This window comes from Lagopus muta, chromosome 4 (genome assembly GCF_023343835.1).
Source record: "Lagopus muta isolate bLagMut1 chromosome 4, bLagMut1 primary, whole genome shotgun sequence".
NCBI lineage: Eukaryota > Metazoa > Chordata > Aves > Galliformes > Phasianidae > Lagopus > Lagopus muta.
In genome coordinates this window covers 26857782-26877572 of record NC_064436.1, presented here as the reverse complement: position 1 = coordinate 26877572, position 19791 = coordinate 26857782, and the positions used below count along the sequence as shown (strand labels likewise).

Sequence of the window (19791 nt, the reverse complement as noted above, 5' to 3'; positions counted from 1 at the left end):
CTCAGGGCCATGTGGCACACAAGCCCACTGAGTGCTGTTAGTGCAGAGCACACAGCATGCTGTGCTAATTAATTACTAACAACACCTCCTGAGGCAGTCAGCAGAGAGGATATAATTAAAGCTCCCCCCTCTTTTTTTTTTTTTTTTTCTCCCTTTTTTCCCCCTGATACATTTTAAGCATTCTTCTAGAATCCACCACCTGGAAAAAAAATAAAGAGGACAGTGGCAATGAAAGAAAGTGAATAGTTAGCAGGGATGCAACTGGAGCCACTGAGTGCTGCTGCTGCCCTAACAACACACTTCTGCTACTCAAAACGTTGACAGCGTTGGCCTCATTTTTTTTTTTCCTAGCAGCCACCCAAGGGCAATCCCAGAAAAGCTATTGCAATGAGACTTCTGGCCAATTCATAGCTCTGAAGCCTGTGGGAACCTCAATCAGATCAGTCTTTTTTGAGCAAGGGTTGCATTAAGCACACCTATATCTCCTGTCTGTGCCCCACAGGACCCCAATTGGCAACAGGCACCCAGGTTGGCACACAAAGAATTGGGGCTGGAAACTCAGTCCCACACTTCCCCCATCACACTGGCACATCAAGACTGCTCCTGCTATCAGCATAGGATTCACCATCTCCCCACCTGTGGCTCAAGGACTCAGCCCAGCAACAGCAGTCAGGGAGTAGAGGCAGCCGCCCACATTGCCGGTATAAATCTCTTCTCACCGAGATTAAAACTGGGCTATTTGGGGCCAAATTCTTTTAGCAGTGTAAATTGGCAGAGCTTCATTGCCTTCTGCAGAAGGAAGCCAGCCATTTGCATTTATAACATCAGATGGGCAGCTAATTGCTTGGCATTCCTTGAAGATAGGAACAGACGGCAGTAGCACCGGTGAGCTGCTATTAATCTCAGCTGCTCTCAGGAGAGGAGCAGATTTTCACAGGCAGTCCTGTGCTGAACTCAGGCAATGCAGTGATCCAGCCACGAGTTGCAGAGCACAGCCCCAGCTTAGGCAGATTTATTCTGTGCATGGATATTCTATGCAAGGTACCTACAACCCCTTCTGAAAAAGAGCTGCAGACAAACTACTTCTAACACTGGTAAGAAATCTATACCTGAGATTAACAGGAAGAAAATCAGCTCTATGGCTTTTTACATTTTGGAAACAAAGTAACTCCAGTTCAATGCTGCATGTTCTCCAATCACAAAAATTTAGGAGGTCAGCAAATAACAGTTTAGAAACAGGATTAAACTTAGTTCCCTCAGAGGAGCAGAGCTATTTTGCCTGACAAACTCATAATCAGTGTGAAGTCATAGGAATCAGCCATAAGTTTCATTATTATTATTTGTAATATTTCTTGCAATATGCACTGCCAAATCTACATTGCACAGACAGGCTCTACACATGTACTTTTTTTTTTAATAAAAATGCTTCTCACAGGCTGTTTTCTTTTCAACTGGCTGATTCCTTCAACTGCTCTTTCTAGTCTAGACATAGTGATACCAAAAATTGATGGCACACTTGTTGGAAATTCTTAAAGCCAGCTCCTACCATGCTGCAGGAGAAGCCATGTGCTGAGAAACTCACCTGACCCAAGCAGAAAAGGCTTGCTTGCAGTCTCTCACAGCACAGCACATGCTTGTGTCCCAGTAGAGGCCAGTCTCCACGCTCAGGGGGACTGCAAGAAACAATTGGCACCTTGTTTGCAGACTGCAGAGACATACATCTCTGTAAGGGTGGCTTAAACCATTCCACATTATTTCTGCTCTCAGCTTTTAATACATACATACAGATCTGTTCAGAACTCCTGTAAAACCCTTCCTTGAAATGTCAATAGCTCAGTGTAAATGTTGAGTAGAGCCTTATCACGAGCAACACAAAGATAAACATATCCTTGCAGCTCAGGAGCCACAGAAAGCTGCCTCGCTGTACTCCAGGTTCAAAATATCTAAGTTGCACTTCATCACAACACATTTTAATAAATTAACATTTATTGAAAATACAACATTAGCCTTTATTTCGCTCATTTGTCCCAGTGCAAAATTAAGCTATATGACATGTAAATTGTAACAACAGATTTGCAAGCAATCTTGTAAAATGAAAGACCAACTACACTTACAACAGGATCAGACTCTTTAATCTGGTGTCTAAGGAACAGTGAGGTGCAGGGTCAGATACACAACTTATCTTCTCGCTTTCACATGTATCTATTATTAAAAGCCACTGTTTAACAGTATAACATGCATCTAAAAATTGACAATATGGGGCGCCATCCCCATTAAATACACTATCTGTAGACAAACCATTGGGGATGAGAAAACGGTTAAAAATAAAAAGAAAAGCACCAGGGCTCCAAGGCCCGCCTAAAATGCTGGATTCTGCAGGGAGAGCATAATGCCATTTGTCAGAGCTCTACTGCGACATGCTGTAAGGACTGGCGTTTGGTCCGCATCTTGCATGTTTGCTGTAGAAATGCACTTCTTTGGAAAAGCAACCATCACAGGCTTTGCAAGTAAAGGGTTACTTCAGACACCCAACTTATTGGCCTGGATGAGGACAACTTTCAGAACAGGCATGAAAGCAGAGGTCTCACTGAAGTTGCTGGTGCTGACTATGTGCATGTGGATGTTCAGTCCTTCCACGTAGTTGCGGGTTTCGATGCTCTTCACGATGTTGTGCAAGCCGCTAACGATGGCTGGAGAGAGCTGCAAAGAAGCCACATGAGGCAGGTCAGAGTTAAGCAAAAACAGGAGTGCTAGCACAACAGAAGTCCTGACTGTCACCTCTGCCTCTCAAAAAAGGGGCTGGAATTGGGTCCTTTATTTTAAGGACATTTTAAGTGCATAGAAGCACTGCATGCTGAGCAAAGCTGCTGACAGCAGACTTTGCAGAAGACAGATTCACTGCACGACAAGCAGAAGACAGATTCACTGCAATCCCTGCCCCTGTGAGCCCCCAATGGCTGCGGTTTCCTGATGTGGGAGTCCTGCAGCAGCAGACTGTGATCACAGAAAACCTACCGAGCTTCATGTCTTAGGGTAGTTAACAGGCCACTTAACTGAGGCAAAGTGTAAAAACAACACTTACTGTCTGTTCCCTAAGTTTGTCGTATAGAAATTCCAGGCGTTTATTTGCATCATCTAGTTTCCTCTTGGTTTGCTGCAAAAGAAAAACACATTAAGAATGGGCAATAGTAAGCACATTGCAAAGAGGTCTATGCAACACATGAAATGTTTTTGACAAAACCATTTTCCTGATGGTTTTGCTCTGTATTTTTCTCCCTTTGTTTTGCTAGGAAAGACCAGGTGAAATTCAGTTCTCCACATGCAACTGCTCCAGTTACCTATATAGCACAGTAACCTTTAAAGGCACATCCAAAAGGTCATTTGTAAAACCCACCAGTACAGCTGGCATGCAAAGTGGGACAGAGATTGAGCAGGACTCTCATTTGATGGCGTACTGGCAAAGCACTGCAATGGCTGAATAAAGATATTACTGAAATTAAGTATCCAGTGATGTCACTGAGAACTGAAGTGCACATGCAGTCATCATTTACAGCAGGTTCTAGCTATGTTTTTCATTGCCTGACTAGTGACCAGGAGCTGTCAACAGAAAAACCAATAGCCTAACCCAAACTGTTCTTAAAGATCCTTTCTGCTTCCATGAGTTCCATGTAGACTAAACCACCCACTGGTATCTATGGAGTGACTTTGCCACAAGACTCTTAAAAATCATCCCATTGTATTTCACAGCACCACACCTCCTCGGGAAATGCATTACATCCACTTGGTTTTTCAAACAGCTACAGAAATAAAATATTTTACTCCAAAATAACAAGAAAACACGTTAGCAGAGCATTCAGATTACAATTACAAAAGCAAAAATAAGGTCAGTAGCAGTATAATTTCTATCAGTGCACAAGTGTGTTGGAACCTACTCCTACATCAGTACCCATGCATCAACACATCTTCAAATGAATCTCCTAGAAACAGGAAAATTCTCTCTGGGTTAAGTAATTGCAGAGAGATAAAAATCTAAGGCTAAGGGAAGGCTTACCTGCTCTGCCAGAAATTAGGGGAAGCTGTTCAGATGGCAAAGGGCATAGAAAAGAACACTGGATGCAGAACTCTCATGTTATGTATGGAAGCCCCCTCAGCAGCTGCCAAAGGACAGGGCAGGTAAGGAAGGAGCACAGCAGAGGAGCTGGTAAGAAACAGCCTGTTAGGCTTCCTAAGTCTCTTAGATACATGACCACTAGAAATCTGTTTCAAAACCTGTGAAAAGATCTACAAGCCAGCTGTCAGTGCTAAGGCAAAGAGAAATTAACTGTGCTCCGTAAGGCAAGACATCTCTCCAGCCACAGGAAATTAGGCACAAGTACAAGCTGTTTGTTCTCCAGGCCCTCTCCTGTTCCAAACCCTAAGCATTAATGCTCTTCAAGCACTCGTTTTCCCCTTTGGCATGTAATAAAGGAGCGATGCCTACATATATGCCGACAGCAACTGATGCGTGCAGTCAGGGCAGTGTTTCTCAGTGCTGAGTGCCAGAAATGCTTGCTCTGCCTAAGAGCAGAGAGACTTAAGGAGCAAGAAATCAAATTGTGTTGGCAGAGCAGAAAAGCAATTCCTGTGTGCCGATGTGAATACTTTTGCCTTCACTGTGCATCTGGGAAAAGAAACATGATTCAAGAAACAAAAGGACTGAGGGCCTATACTCTGAAGAATAATCTTAGGGAAAAAAAAAAAGAATTTTTTGAGGAATCAAATGCCACTAAACACAATGGGGTCTGTCCCAAGCAAGGCTTATGGCCTTTAAAAATTTCTCCATACAAGTGGGCAAGTCCACTGAAACTGTTGCATTGAGACCAGTGGGGGAAAGGAGCAAGTATATACAAAAGTCAAAACTCTAGAGACACCTGAAATGGTGCAGCAAGCCAACACAAGTGACACTGAATGCTCAATTTACTCCCACATCCATAGGGCTCTGACTGCTCAGTTCCCAGCAGCAATAATGGGAGCGTGGGTCGGGGCTGCTGACCAGTGCCATCCTGTCTTACATCATCCACCTTCCAGCATGCACAAGCCAAACAGCATCTGGGCTTGGTGTGCTATTCACTGACTACTGGGAAGAAATGAGAAGCTCTGAGATGGATGGTTTGTTCAGAATGTAGCAAAAACTATGGGATGTTGTTCCTGCCTAGCTTCAGCAGTTATGTTAGAGCTCTTAGCCTTCCACTTCTCAGCTACCCGTTGTTTCCTTTTGAGACAAGTCTAACAGAAATCACAAACCAGACATAAGAATCTGAGGCACGTACTCACAGATGCGAGCCTCAGCTCTGACCTGGCATAATACCAGCTGCTCCTCCTTGGGCAGCTGGACTGCCAGCAGTGCCTTGCTCTGCTTCCAAACCATCACACCACATGTGCACACGGTGTTCCTATGCATTGCTTGTGCTTGAACACACCAGTGTGTTCACCTGAATACAGGGTTACACTAGAACCATGTCAGCGTCCTACCGGATCAGAAGCAGACAGCAGGCACCTCTGGATAAGGGCTTCAAATGTTGTCTTCAGAATAAGGTGCTCCTCAGGGATGGGCTTCTTGGTTATCTTCTCTGTTGGCAATGCCTGAACATGCTAAGAAACAGCACAGGTGAGGCTTTCCAAGCCACTCTGCAACCCCACATCATTTTTAACTAACCCCAGCCAAGCAACCCAGCCATCAGCATCCCAGCCCACAGAGCTCTACTACCACACAAACCCAAACCACACAACATCGATGTCACGTTACCTGGATGGCATTGCCTATTGGGGCCCCAGGAGCTCCCTCTGTCCTGGGTTTGAAGGTAGTGGGAGGCACAACACACGGCCCCAGAGCCTGGGGTGCATAGGGGCCCGGTGGTGCCTGCTGCCCTGCAGGGAGCTGCGGAGGCTGAAAGCTGGGTGTGCCCACTGGGGCTGCTGGAGGCTGCTGCATCTGTGCCTGTGGATCCGCCAGCGGGTTCATGATGGGTGAGGTGATGGGAACTGGGGGCATGAAGTTATCGGGGACCTGGGAAAAAACAAACAGCGCTTATGCCACCACTGCAAACAAAGAGACAGTTCCCAGCTCCCCACATCCCTACTCACGACACTTGAGAGCCCAGCCAGGCAGAGAGCTGAGCCCCTGGGGTTTAGAAACAATGGGGGCAGGTGGGATTTCACTCACTCCTTCCTCTGTCAGCAGCTGCATACAAAGAACCTACACCTGTATGCATTCTGATCATTCCATTTAGACTTTTGTAGCTGCTTTTTTATCCACGCAGCACATAGGTCACAGCTAGCAGCACACACACCGATAAAGCTTCTGAAAGGCTTTCAAGCTTCTGGCAAACACATTTGCACTAAGACAGATTATGAGCGCAGTTCAGATTCATCCCCGAGCATCTGCCAGTCTTTACACAGGGGTATTTTGGAAACATTTGGTACAGAGAAGAGACAACAAAATGAGCTGTCAGCTTCTGCTACAAGGCAGACAGAAATCCAAACAAAACCAAGAGCTCCCATGCCTATACACACATTTCTTTAGAGGTGCAAAGAAAAATGAACTATCATGGAAGGCTGAACGCAATCCTGATTGAAAGATGCCAGCATTAAGCTGGTGGTATAGGACAGCAAGAAGAATATTCCTTTTACAGCACTGATGACAGTTACAAATGCAATGAATCACAACAATAAACTTTTAAATGCCAATTGCCGTGTTTTTTAGTTTAGGGGGAAAACAGCTGCAAATCATGCTGTGGCTTGAAATGCAAGAGTGTTCCTTTCTTTTACAATAAAACCCATGTAGTGAGTCATTTTATTACAGCCTAAATCTCCCCCTTTGTGCAGTGGACGTAAGCAAAGTAAGCATCTAAACATTTCTCAATGAGGTTTGTTTAATATTCAACAGGACCATGGGACAAACATCACTCCTTCAGAGGGAAGCTGCCCCTCAAGCCATGGCAGAAACTGTGGCCACGATACACACAGCAGAAGGGTTTCACTTGAGCCTGCAGCTCTCACTGACTACTCCTTTCCCTTCTGCCCAAAAGCCTTAAGCCCCGAAGGCAGCACAGTGGCTGTGGGATGCAGGTCCCAGCACGAAGGCAGCCAGGAACACACAAAGTCCCCTCTACCCAACGGCTTCCTAGCTGTAAGCAGAGACCAAAATCTAAGGGTCAAGGGAGACTGCTTTCACTCAGACCTTATATCTTGCCTGCTCCAACTCCTTTTTTCCTCGCCACAAGCACCTGACATGCTCCAGACTTGCTTCCCAAATGCACTGTGAGCAATGCTGACTGCTATGGAGCACCAGGGGATGAAAAGGCTCACTCTGCTCTGTGCCAAGCATCCCCAGTTGTTCTGTCCTGTTGCAATCTAAATCCTGTTTTTTTTTTTTTTTTAAACTAAACTGCACTATCTCTATCAGGAAAATTATGTTACTTTTAGCAGATCTCTCAGGGTCAAACCCTTAATCAGGATAAATTGCTTTCAGCTCCAGTATAGTCAATAATCTGTAACAATTTGCCCAGCCTCATCATGTCTCTTAAGTATCGTCTCAGGCAAAACTCAACTGCTTTTCTGCAATGAAAACAGTCCAAAAGTATTCTCTTCCTTCAAAGAGGGATTCGTGTTGTTATTAACAACAACTCCAGCACAAAGCCACTATTCTCTTTAGAGGCATAAACATTCTGAGAGAGATAATGCATGTTGGAAAGACGTGAAGGCCATTTTCTGTTCACAAGATGTGGCTTTTGTTTGTAGCTAACCCTTCTCTTTCGTTCTCCCACGAACAAGCTCCCTCAGAGCAGGTTAGGTTACCGCTTTTCAAGTGGTCAGCCCTCAATCATTTGAGGCAGGACTTTCTAGAATACCTTTTTCTTCTTGGCAGCTCTGTTCAGGGCAGGAGGGTCGTTCCAGCCATTCTGAGGTCCTGGGACAGAAAGAAAAAAGAGACTGTGAGCACCTCAGAAGAGGGCAGAGATGCCTCTTGGAGCTCTGGCTGGCTTCTTTCTGTGGCAGAGACTTAGCCTTTTTTTTTTTTTTCATTTCCCTTTTTTTTCTCCCTGTTCTCCTAACTAGCATGCCTTTCACAGGATAACTACTTGAAACAGATGGGCCCTGTGAAAAGGCAGGCAGTTGCCTACCATGGCCAAAACACAGCTCTGCTGCACAGACTGCATGCGTTGAGACAACTTCACAGTTACCCGTGAAGATTTCTCCTACCCATATGACATTAGGAATGAGCACTTGTTTTTCATTATACGCATTCCCGAGCAAAACTAAATGGAAAGAGGAGACAGAAGAGGCAAGAGGAGCTTTCAACAGCGCAAGCCAGATTCACCCAGCCACCGTGAGACACCAGGAGCCACAACACCAGGCTTCCCCTGCCAGCTACAGCAGGGTCATGGATGCTGAGGCAGCCCATCTAGCTTCCTCCACCAAGGACAATTTGTTTCAAGCTGCAAAAGAGCATGTCTGAGCAGATTCACTCCCAGTCCAATGTACCAAACCTTCTGCTCTTCAAGGAAAGCTGCAAGATTTGTACACCAAAGCTCACGTTAGTGCATTAGAAATGGTTCCTATCTCATCCCAGAGCAGACATTTTCTGTCAGCACTACCGCGGCCTCGCCAAGTAATCAGGATTTATTGCACAAAGCCACAAAAAGCCGAAACCAAATCCCCGCTCAATGGACTTTTTCACCACAGTGTTTTTCACTTAGCAAATGATCAATTCACCTCAGACAGCAGAGCGTATCGTCACTGCGGAATTTGCTCGAGTGCTCTGAAATCTCATTATCTCCCGAGCTTTTGTTAAACAAGTTTCACATCCAGAGCACGTTGATGGAGTAAATAGAAAACAAATTAAGACCCCTTCATATCTGGCTTCTTGAGAACAAATGGGAAGCACTGCCATTGCCCCGAGGGTTCTGCCTCTCCCTGTCCAGAAAATCCCTTCCCATAGTATCTCTAATATAGGAAGTCTAATTTCTGCAGTGCTGACAGTGGAACACATTAGAAAGCCTCACACACTGCTGATAGTTTCCTGGAATAATTTGTTGGGAAAGAAAAAAGCATAGCAGCATTTGCCTCTGTGGTTAAAAACTCCAGATTTGTTGTTATTGGTTTTAATTAAGGAATTATACATTTGAATTGATTAAAGTCTAGTCAGAAAACAGCATTGCACTTGATGTTCTCTGAGGAACATATGCATTTACTGATGTCTGTTCAATTAATTTCAGGTAGCGGCTGTGATCGTTTTCAGCTAGTTCACCTGCCAAGGGAGAGGCCTGGTCTTGAGCTGGTAGGTTTTCTGCAGATAAAAAGCAAAAAACTAAGAAGAAAAAAAAAAAAAAAAAAAAGGTTTTCCCTCAAAAACAATAAAGCATTCTTCCTAGAATTTTACATTCACACTTTAGCTCAATAAGAGTAAGGAGTCAGAAGAAAAACATCTAACCTAATTAAAACGCCAAATGAGAGACAGGAGCTATTTGTCCAACCCACCCTGTGAAACTGTTTTTGTCTGCCTTTCCCCCATACAGCCCTGTTTCTCTTCCCATGCAGTAAATCAGCACTTCTTGCTTTGAGCAAATGTTGAGGAGTCCTGGCCTACTCTCTTATCTCTTCCAGCATTCATTTTCTATTCCTAAGGGCCAGCACAGCTGACAGACTGTTACTCTTAGCAACACTCTTCTCACCATCCTTCTTTCATTCCAGAAAACTCTTCAGATGTTTTAAGGACTTGACCTCAAGGTGGATGCCAATCATTTGCTAGAGTCAAGGCTGTCTGTCTAGAGTCTTGTCTGCATCTAGCACAGCAAAAAGTCACTTCAAACCCACATGGAAGGGCAACAAACCCAAGGGGCAGAATACAACTGACACACTGTAACCATTGCAAAGAGAAGAGAAACATCAGGGTTAAACAACTCCCATCTCTGAGGTCAGCCTGATGTGTTTATAGCTCACAGCTTCTCTAGCACAACTCCAAAAAGGATGCAAGACCCTGAAGATTCCAACTCCCTTCAAAGCAGATTAAAAGAGAGACAAGTTGAAAATGAAAATCAATGTGGGCTCAGTTGCTGACTGCAAGATGCAAGCATGGCTTAATGTACTGAGGCTACGTACACTTACAAGGCAGGAGAGAAGTCCTTCACAGACCCATTTATTTTCCAAGTGCATCTCTAAACCTAAGGCAGCTCAAAGGCCAGGTACTGTTCAAGACTCCACATTTCATGTTGTCCCTTGCTCCCCTTAACCAAACACATTTGCAAAGTGAGACATGATGTTGCTGTATCAGACCATTGTAGAACTCAGCTCCAGAACAGCCACAACTATGGATTTACTTCTGGCTACAGACTTCTGCCCTTCAGAGAGATCTCATATGAAGGCTCCTTTCCATAAGCAATGCAGCTACTGTGCTAGATGCGTTTCTGGTTAAACATACAAAGTCTACACACACTAACTACAGCATTAACACAGCTTTTTCCTCCCCTTACATGTTTCCTAAAACAAGTCACCTTTAAAAAAAAAAAAAAAAAAAAAGACTTTTGGATACCTCTATTTTGTCCAGCTGCAGGCAGCAGCCACCTGCCCCACTGCACCTAGCAGTGCCCTGAAGCCCCCTCTGCAGTTTAGCCCAAGCATTGCATTTGCCAGCAGAAAACTCGTGCCAGTTTGGTTTCCTGAAGGCCTGGCACTTGACTGCCTTCTCCCTACAACTATGGGGAGAAATAAAAACAGTGCTGGTAACTCCCAGAAAGATTATAAAAAGCACAGCACAGACAGCTTTTAAGTTTGAAAGGCAATCTGGCAAGGCAGCGCTGATAATGCTACCTCCACTTCCCTTCTATTGAAACAACCTAAGGAAGATATGTTAGGTCACAGCCTATGCAAATTACACGTATTATCATTAATGCCCATGGTTTCTATCACTCAGAATGCAGAACTTCATCTGCTCAAGCACATCACATGGGCTACAAGCACTTCACTCTTAACCTAAGCAATGCAGTGATCTCTGTGGTGCCTGCCAGTGACGCAAATACAGTAGTAAAACGGATAAGAACGATTTTCTTGTTCTATGCCTTTGTTTGGAGGCACAGAAGCAATGCTGTCTGCATAACAATGCTGATCTACCTCCAAAGCCTGGATCCCTTTCCAACAATTCTATCCATTTTGATAATCCTACTGAGTTAGAGATACAGATCAGCCACATCCCGTAACATGGGGTCAGATGAGGTCCCAGTACAGTAACTCCAAGGAGAATAGGACTCGACGTCTGGCCGTAGTCAGCCCACTGCAGCTGCCCCACAACGGTCCTCTTCGTTTCTTCACAGCAGAAGTCCATTTCTTCCCAGTTTCTACACTGCATCACAGTAGTGACAGAGTCCCCACAGAGTTCCCTAGGGCCTACCAGTATGCCTATGACACCTCTCAGATCCCATCTAGCATTCCCTCTGCTCACAGATCTAGTCCACCTGGACGTGAAGCATGTTTAGGAAAGGACTACCCCTGCCACCTGCACAGACTGACACATGCAAAGCTGCTACTTCACAAGCTGCCAGCCAGGAGACAGCTTTGTTAGGTCTCAGAAAGCACAAATACACTCAGGCAGGTGCTGCCAGCAGGCATCAGTCCTCAGCTGGGTGCATGCTCTCACCATGCCTGCTCAAACATGCTCCTAGGGGCCCAGCCACACACATGCTTCTGATTAGCATTCAGAAAAGAGGCCACCGAAAAGCACTTCTAAATCACTTCTGATTACCTTTTAAGGCATACACAGCTACGGTAACACTTGCTGCACTAAGTGACCAGGGAAAAAAATAGTCAAAGTAAGCCAATGCCCCAGCAAATGCAATCTGAATTAAACATGCTGCCAAGCCCGAGCTTGACCTGTTGCTCACAAGGCAGGGACACGCTGATGAATTCATTTTGCTCTGCAGCCACACAGTGGGTGCTGGTGTCAGCCTCAACAGATTATCGCTGCGCTGCCATTTATTCACTGCACATAACAGCCTCACAATGAGGTGATGCTGCAGCATTGTGCCTAGGGCAAACCAAAAGCTGCATGTAGGCAAGTGTTTCAGAAGTGCCTTGAGTTGGTCCAAGAAAACTTCACACAGAGCACTCACCATGAAGCATGCACAAATAGTAAGTGATGTTCAAGTGAGATATTGAGCCAAACCCTGACCCCCTTCCCGCTTTCCCCCCAGTCAAAGCGCAGACCTGTTCTCTGGGATGCAGGAAGGTCACTGGCTGCAGGCAGAGTACCTGTTGGTCCAGTAGGTAACGCATAAGCCACAGAAGTTGCTGGAAGTCCTGGCCTGCCATGCTGAAAGGATGCACCAGAAGGAGGAAGGGGGAATGAAGAGGCGGGGTTCAGGCTCGTCGGGGAGGGCTGAGGCTGCCCAGGGTACAGTGGGGAGGGCACAGGGTGCGCAGTGGGTAGGTAGGGAGGGTTGGTGTTAGAGGCAGGGCTTGGGTAAGAGGCTGAAGCAGGGGCAGCAATAGGCTGCTGGGGCTGATACAGAGCTGTTTCCCCCGTTCCAAAAGAGTACTGCTGTGTGCTCTGATATGCTACAAACAGAAAGAAGAAATTCAGTCAGTATGTTCAGAACACACATACAAGCTTCCTCTACTTCCTGCTCCTTCCCACCACTTACCTGTACAGCCTCATCCCAGCTCCCAAAACACTGCCAGTCACCTGAGAACTGCTGCTTAAAACTCAGCCTGCTCTAGGGAGCAGGGAGCCAGAAGGTGGTCCTCGTCCCCTGCAACCTCAGTGAGACTGTCCCAGCCACAGGCAGATGGGGGTGGATCCCTCTTGGGAAGCCCAGTGCTGCTTCTCTAAGTCTCATCCCCAGGTCTCTGACCCCAGTACACCTATGGGAGGGCTGATGGGCATGAAGCAAGCTTATGAGCTATTTACAGATACCTCAGTAGAGAAGACAGCATCTGACAGTGTCTCATGTATGGGCCCCACAAAAAAGTGGGGTTCCTCATATACTGTTTCAGGAGCGTTAGGCTGGCTTGGAATCCCCCTAGTCACAAGGAGTGGGCTGACAGTTAAATGGGGACACCCCTTTATCACCTGGCTGCTCCAGCAGGGTGGAAGGAAGGGGAGATGCAGCTACTCACTCTGTGGGTACGCTGGCCGGGTGCCTGCTTGTGAGTACATGCTGTAGCTTGGAGATGTGGCTTGCTGTGGTGGTGCGCTGGGGTTAACAGTACCTGGCATGATAAAACCTGGAGGAGGTGGCTTGTCCCCCTGTGAAAAAAAAATGTCAGGAAAAAGAGTGGTGGAAAGTAGGATTTCATTGGTGATGGTAACACAGCACCAGAGCAGACCCGCAACAAAACAACTGGTTGGCATTTAGTGGCCTGAAGTTACCTTCCCTTTTAGAGCTACCAGCAGCACAGGGGCAAACACCTTTAACTAAAAGACTGAGTATTAACTCTAATGCTTCTGATTTCCAAGGGGAAGGAAAAATATCATGCTTGAAATATCCTAAGGACTGGGCTCAGGTCACATCGAACTCCTACGCAAAACTTCCCAGAGCCAATTGTTTTGGCAAAGGTGAAAAATACATTAAAAAATGTAACAAAGGATGCAGAGGAGCAAAACCTGAGCACGTGTGGAAGCTGCTGCTCCTTCCATCTATCCACACCAGACTGTGTCATGTGCACAGATGGCACCGGGGGGATCTATCAGGGTGGAACAGGGGCTCGGAGAGGAATAGCAAAGGTTATACCTGTGTGTCAGAGGGACAGCCTGCAGGAGGATGGCTGGGAAGGGCAGTGGGAGTTTTGTTACTCCAGGTAGTGACAGTAGGGGCAATTCTAACCTGAATTGAACAAAGAAATACCAATCATGGAAAACAAAGCAATAAAAAAAGTCTAAAGGATTTCACAAAACAAGATGCAAAGAAGTGAACAGAGAGAGGCTTGCATGCTGGCACCTCCAACACAACCAAAAAAAAAAAAAAAAAAAAAAAATCACAAGAGGAAGGAAAAAGTGCGTTCAAGACAGCCAAAACCACTGTGCACAGAAGTGAATCACAGAGTGAGGATTAAGCACAGAGAAGAGGCAGCTACAGCAGCTTGTGAAGCAAGTGCGATGTTACACGTGCCAGCAAGCCAGGTCTGCCACAAAAAGGGCTTCATAGGACTAATGTTATCAGTTTGTTTTCGCAGAAGTTCCCCTCAGGGTACTGCACAGCACTGAGCATCACTAACTGCTGCTGGAAATCACAAGTCCTGTGTTAAATTCAAACATATTGCTTCACACAATATGATTTACACTGAGTTTCAGAAGCGCTAAAAAGTTAAAATCTGAACTAAGCTCGTGCACAGGCACAAACATCTATCTTCATGCCCTTTCTCCTTGAGCACAGGCATAAGGAAAGCTCAGATGCCTCTGATGCATTTTTAACTCTGCACAGCGTTACGCTGCTGTTGCCATCAGCCATTCAACAGCCACTGTGAAGCTCTGCATCAAGTTTTTATTACTATCAAGTTTTTATCATTACAGTTATCTGAACTAGAGTTATCTGACTAAAGGCATGTTCCTATCTGGGACAACAATTAAGGAAATGCTGGCTCAAAATGTAACAAACCAACATACCTGCTTTCTTAAAAGAAAAAAAAAAAAAAAAAAAAGACTTAAAATGTCATTTATTTCTGTTCTGGTTTACCAAAGTACCACCAGGCACCTTTCTGACACGGCCCTGCCTGAAGTCCCTGCTGTAGCTCATGCCGAGCATGAACTCCCAGAGAAACCAAGAGCACTGAGAGCAACTCACTCACAGTGTACTCCCAGGGCTTGTGATACTCCTGGCTTTTAATCACCTGCAGGGCTTTCTTAAATCATAGCTTTCCTGAAGCCATAGGAGAGATGGGAACAGTGTTTTGAAAATCATTGCTAAACTCACGCCATCTAGAGGAAATGTGCCGTTTTCCACAGCCAAACAGTGTCTTGCTCATTACAAGGAGGAAGGTCAGACACACAATTAAGAATAGCTGAATTAATTATTAGCAGTGACGCAAAGTCAGATGCAATTGCATTAGCGAGGTAATGCTGTACGAATGGGATAAAGGCTTTGTCCCTTCTGAATGCTGACTTGTTAACAGCCTCAAAAAAAGGCAAAGGGACCCACAACCATTAACATAAAGAGAGAGACAGCAAAGCCTAGCTCCCCATTGCTCTTCAGCCCTTCTTCCACCCTGATCCCATTTTTCTGACAGGCGGAGCTTGAAGGGCAGCACTGGGAGACCTCTCCTGCACAGAAAGGCCAGCTCCAGCATTGTGCTGAGATTCTTTCAGTGTTCACACAGCCCGAGTTGTCCACTGCACTGCACTCTGGCAGTGGCTGAGATCCTACCTTGTAGCCTGATGGAGTGCCATCCTCAGCCCAGAAGCTAGAAGCAGAACATCTGTCTCCTCGGTGCTCCTCTTCCTGTCTGCATAGCTCCCCTAGTCCCATACTCACCAGGTCTCTCCCTTCTGACACAGCTCATGTCCAGCCCTGTCCTGCTATTGCCCCACCCGCTGGCCGTGCTACCTAAATCCTATACTTGCAGTTGGCTGAGAGGCTTTCAACCTGATCTTCAACCACAGGCTGCATGGCAAGGTGTAAGAGATGTTTCCAGACAAGGAACAAATCTCTACTGATTGAAGAGCAGCACAGATGATTATCTCCATAAGGTGCTTGGTGATTACATCTTAGAGCCCCAGCTTGGACCAAAAGAAAGGAAAACCAAGTGCTCTTGCCATCATCTTCCAGAACTCAAGCGCGATGTCTTATACTGAATACCAACATTGATTTACCTGTTGGTAGTACTGCTGTGCTGAAGTTTGAGGCCCTGGCACCTGTCCCACCACAGGGCCAGCTCGATCTTTGGGCATGGGCTGTCTCTCATATGGTGCCCTGATGGCTTCCTGTCCTGCTGGCAATTCCCCTTGGGCTCTGCAAAGCCTGTCCCTTAATAGCACAATGTTCGGCTGCAAAAAAGACAGCAAAGGAAGGTTAAGTACACTGACTGCCACCCCGTGCATCCCAGCAAGTGATTTGCCAGCCACACATCAACAAATGTGCATCTCTTCAGAAGCCTGATCTGCTTTATTTGACCTGAGTAAGTTTTTCTTGCAGGAGAAACGTGGCTGGCTTTACAACAGCAACAACAGCCTTGTTGGCAGACACTGTCTGCAGTGACAACTCTGAGAAATTATAGCTTAGAACAAGGTCATGTACTTCTGCCAGTTCAGCAAGGTCAATGCACCAAGGGGAAAAAGCACCACCAGCACATCTGGAGGGGTTTTTCCAATGATAACTGCATTACACTGGCATCTTTGCTTAAAGGGGCCTATTAACAGAGAGAGGGAGTACCAAGTTTGAAGGCACATACCTGGTCGGTGTTTGCAGGCAGGAAGGTCAGAGCTGCAGCAATACTGCCCTGAGCAGCCAGGAGGTTGGCATACTGGCTCATCTTCTCAGCCAGAAGAGCCCCCACAGCATTAGGGTCCACAGCCTGGGTGAGCTGGACGGCCTTGCGTAGGATCACCACCTTCTCTATTAAATCCTAGAAGAACAGATTAAAGAAAACAGGGAAATGAGAAGAGCAAGGGGCAGGAGGCCCTGGCTAACATGCTCTCAGCAACTCTGCAGGACCCCTCTCACTCAGTGAGAAGCCCAACCTTCTGCGTTACGTTAGAAGGCACTACAAATGTTCATTTACCAACATCAACGTTCAAACGCTCTTTTAAATCTTACAGTAATAGATTTAAAAGAGTGTACCACACAGGATTTCAGCAATACTTCACTAATAAGGAGTGCTGGTTGACTCTTCAGTAATACATTATTTTGGTATTACTGTGTTTTTTCCCCAGCAAAACAGTATGTAAAAAAAAAAAACCAAGTAAAAAAATCATCACAATAACCACCAGCTTCTGGGACTCTTAGTAATTTCATATCATAACTAGCAAGCAGACCATTATGATTGTTATTCAATTTCACTTTTAGAGGGAGCAGAACAACACAATCAGCACACAGATCAGAACAGAAGTGTCTAACAAAGCGATCATCTTGGGGTAAGATGGGTAAGACACTTCCAGAAAGTTGCAAGTGAGAAAAAAGAAAAACAAGTAAAATTCAAATTATTCCATTCCCTTCAATTTTCTAAAGATAGAGAGGTATGGTCAGGTAGCATTACTTTGAGTTCTCTCAAAAACTTGTCCTTCAAAGGCCCTGAACAGATGGAAGAAACTAAGATTATACCATAAAATAAATTATTCAATAATTGCTTCATCTCACTGTCATCAATCCTCCTATTCCCTCAAGATATTTGCTATATATGATCTCTCACTGCCGGAAACCAAACCTCATACATGCAAACCCCTGGAGAAAACACTTACACAAACCCTCCCAAAGCTTCTCTCACGATTTAAATCATTTATTAGATTTCTCCTCCATAATGTCTAAGTGATCTATTTCAAAAGCAGAAATGTCCAAAGTGCATCTATCACAAAATATGTGAACACTCAAAGTCACTTCTTTACAAAAACACTAAGCCCTACAGCTACCTATGGGCCTTCAACACAGGAAGTGTATTAGCACGGTCACCATCAGAGTAGACCCTGGGGCTATTTTGTTTCACAGTACACTTTCTGATATCAAATTACAGGTTATTTCTGCTAAAAGTACCCATTCCAGAATCAAAACGTTTGCATCTTGATATACACACAGCTATTGCCTCCAAGGAGGTGGTCCAGTCACTGTTCCTGGAGATGTTCAAGAAGCGTGGAGATGCGACACTGAGGGTCATGGTTAGTGGGCATGGTGGGGATAGGTTGGACTAGATCATCTTAGAGGTCTTTTCCAACAGATACAATCCTATGAGCAAAGCTCTACCCTCAGCCATTTGATTTAAGTGCTACATGATCCCCATGCATCACTTCCAACATCCTTCTTCATGGAAATACTGACCTGAAGAGACAAGGGGCTGTTTCCATCCTGAACTTTGCTCCAACAGGCAACAAGCTTCTCCACATTGCCAGCACAAATGTAGCAGAGACAAGCCTGTGTTCGCAGCAGGCTGTCCCCCTCGCTCTCTAGTCTGTTACCCAGAAGATCTATGGAAAACATGAGTCAAGACAATGCTGGTTAACCACCTTGCAGATCCCCTGGTTGCTGCTGGCATGGGGAAAACTTTCAACACTCATTGCGTCCCTGCTCAGCACAGAGAGCAGCGATATTGCCTCTGGGCTCCATCTGTGAGGACACCCTCCAGCACTGATCACCTCACGGGAGTTTGGGACAACTCAAGAGGGTGACCTGGGCACACAACTGCAAAGGCACTGCGAGCAAAGCTGTGAATCTGCTCTGGGGTGATGTGTGTGCTGAAAAAAGCCTGCACAGCACAACAAACACTGAGGCAGGTGTCTGAGAAGCACACAGGTGTCAGCCACATCAGTACTGTTAATAAGACTTCCCCTAGGAACCAAACTATTTAGCTACTTGCCTGCCACACAGCACACATGCAGGCATGCTAACTGATCAAAAAGGGCACCTTCTCCAAAATCAAAACACACTTGGTAAAGCATAAAGAGCTTTTCTAGAACATTTCCACTTGTATCTCATGCAGAAGTGCTCCATGAGACTGCTCCCTTGCCTGAGACATCCATCACACCAACTTCACCGTTACACATTTGCCCGCTCAGAGGCATCCCCCTGTGCCCAGAAAACCAGAGAGCATACAAGCAAATCAACATTGCAGAGGTTGTTCTCCTCCTCCTACAGCAACAGTACTGAAAAACCCTATGATCCATCAAAGCTAGCAAGGCATTATAGTATTTTACCTGAAGGACAACAGAATTGCACAGTTTTGCAGTAAGCAGGATGAATATTATCCAGTCTGTAAGGCATCCTTACCACAGAGGGCTGCAAACTCATCTGGCCTGGCGTAAGTGAGCACAGCAGCCAAGGCCTCTCTCCAATTCTGCAGATCACAAGACTGCACAATCTCCTTCCAGTTCTTTGTTACTACTGCAGTGATGAGCTGGAGCCGAAGAAGAGACCACAGTTAAGAATTTGGTAGGATTTCTTATAGTACAGTATTATTTGAATATTCAAGTGTATCACAAGCATACATTCCCACTGCATCCAGGGATGTGGCAGGTATGGTACTGCAATTCAAAAGCTCCACAAGAGACAACTTTACTCTAAAAGGGGCTCACTGAAAAGTCACAGAACAAGCTTGGGTAACACAGGGCAATTACTCTTGCTATAAAGCGTGCAACAGAATACAAACATCTCTGTGAGCTGGGATTGCTGCAGGTGGTCTTTCTTCAGCATTGCTTCTGTAGGTGAAGATATATTATGCCAAGTACTGAGCCATAAACTTTCTACAGAAAATGCAGCAAGGAGCACTTGCTAGTTAAGTTCACTGTTTTATTCAGCATTAAAGCTCTTGGCATCAAGTGAGAGGCAGTTGAGAGCCCTGCTCAAACCAAGAAGCAAATTAGCAGCAGTACCTCCAAGCTGGCTCTAGTACCCCTACCCTTCACACATGTACTCAAACTGTCTCTTCACAGTTACCAGAAGTGAAATTCCTGTTTCGTTCATCAGAAACTTTGCTTCCAGTAATTCTTTTTCCCTGCTTCTCACAAAAGGCAGACCCGGCAGACTGTGCTGCTACTTGCTGAATGAAGCCCTTGTGATGCCAAGAGTTTCAGCTCAGAAACAGCTGAACAAACAGTAGGCGTGACATTTGGGACCAGAAAAG

General features: G+C 45.5%; 1 protein-coding gene across 19 annotated transcripts in view; it reads right to left on the bottom strand.

Annotated features, from left to right (window-relative positions):
- Positions 1–1948: 1948 nt before the first annotated feature.
- The window catches only part of SEC31A (SEC31 homolog A, COPII coat complex component), a 34561-nt gene continuing 16718 nt past the window's right edge, over positions 1949–19791 (bottom strand). For 2 of the 19 annotated variants that reach the window (XM_048942883.1, XM_048942882.1), the window contains exons 17-29: positions 18939–19065; positions 17994–18139; positions 16417–16590; positions 15839–16012; positions 13764–13856; positions 13150–13279; positions 12238–12588; positions 9290–9349; positions 7890–7948; positions 5786–6046; positions 5512–5631; positions 3083–3154; positions 1951–2700 (exon numbers count right to left, since the gene is read on the bottom strand). In XM_048942883.1, the coding sequence (XP_048798840.1) occupies positions 2521–2700; positions 3083–3154; positions 5512–5631; positions 5786–6046; positions 7890–7948; positions 9290–9349; positions 12238–12588; positions 13150–13279; positions 13764–13856; positions 15839–16012; positions 16417–16590; positions 17994–18139; positions 18939–19065 (1947 nt within the window). In that variant the 3' untranslated portion in view covers positions 1951–2520. Of the gene's footprint in view, positions 2701–3082; positions 3155–5511; positions 5632–5785; positions 6047–7889; positions 7949–9289; positions 9350–12237; positions 12589–13149; positions 13280–13763; positions 13857–15838; positions 16013–16416; positions 16591–17993; positions 18140–18938; positions 19066–19791 lie in introns of all 19 variants that reach the window. The other 17 variants (XM_048942881.1, XM_048942868.1, XM_048942869.1 and 14 more) reach the window with 16 other exon arrangements.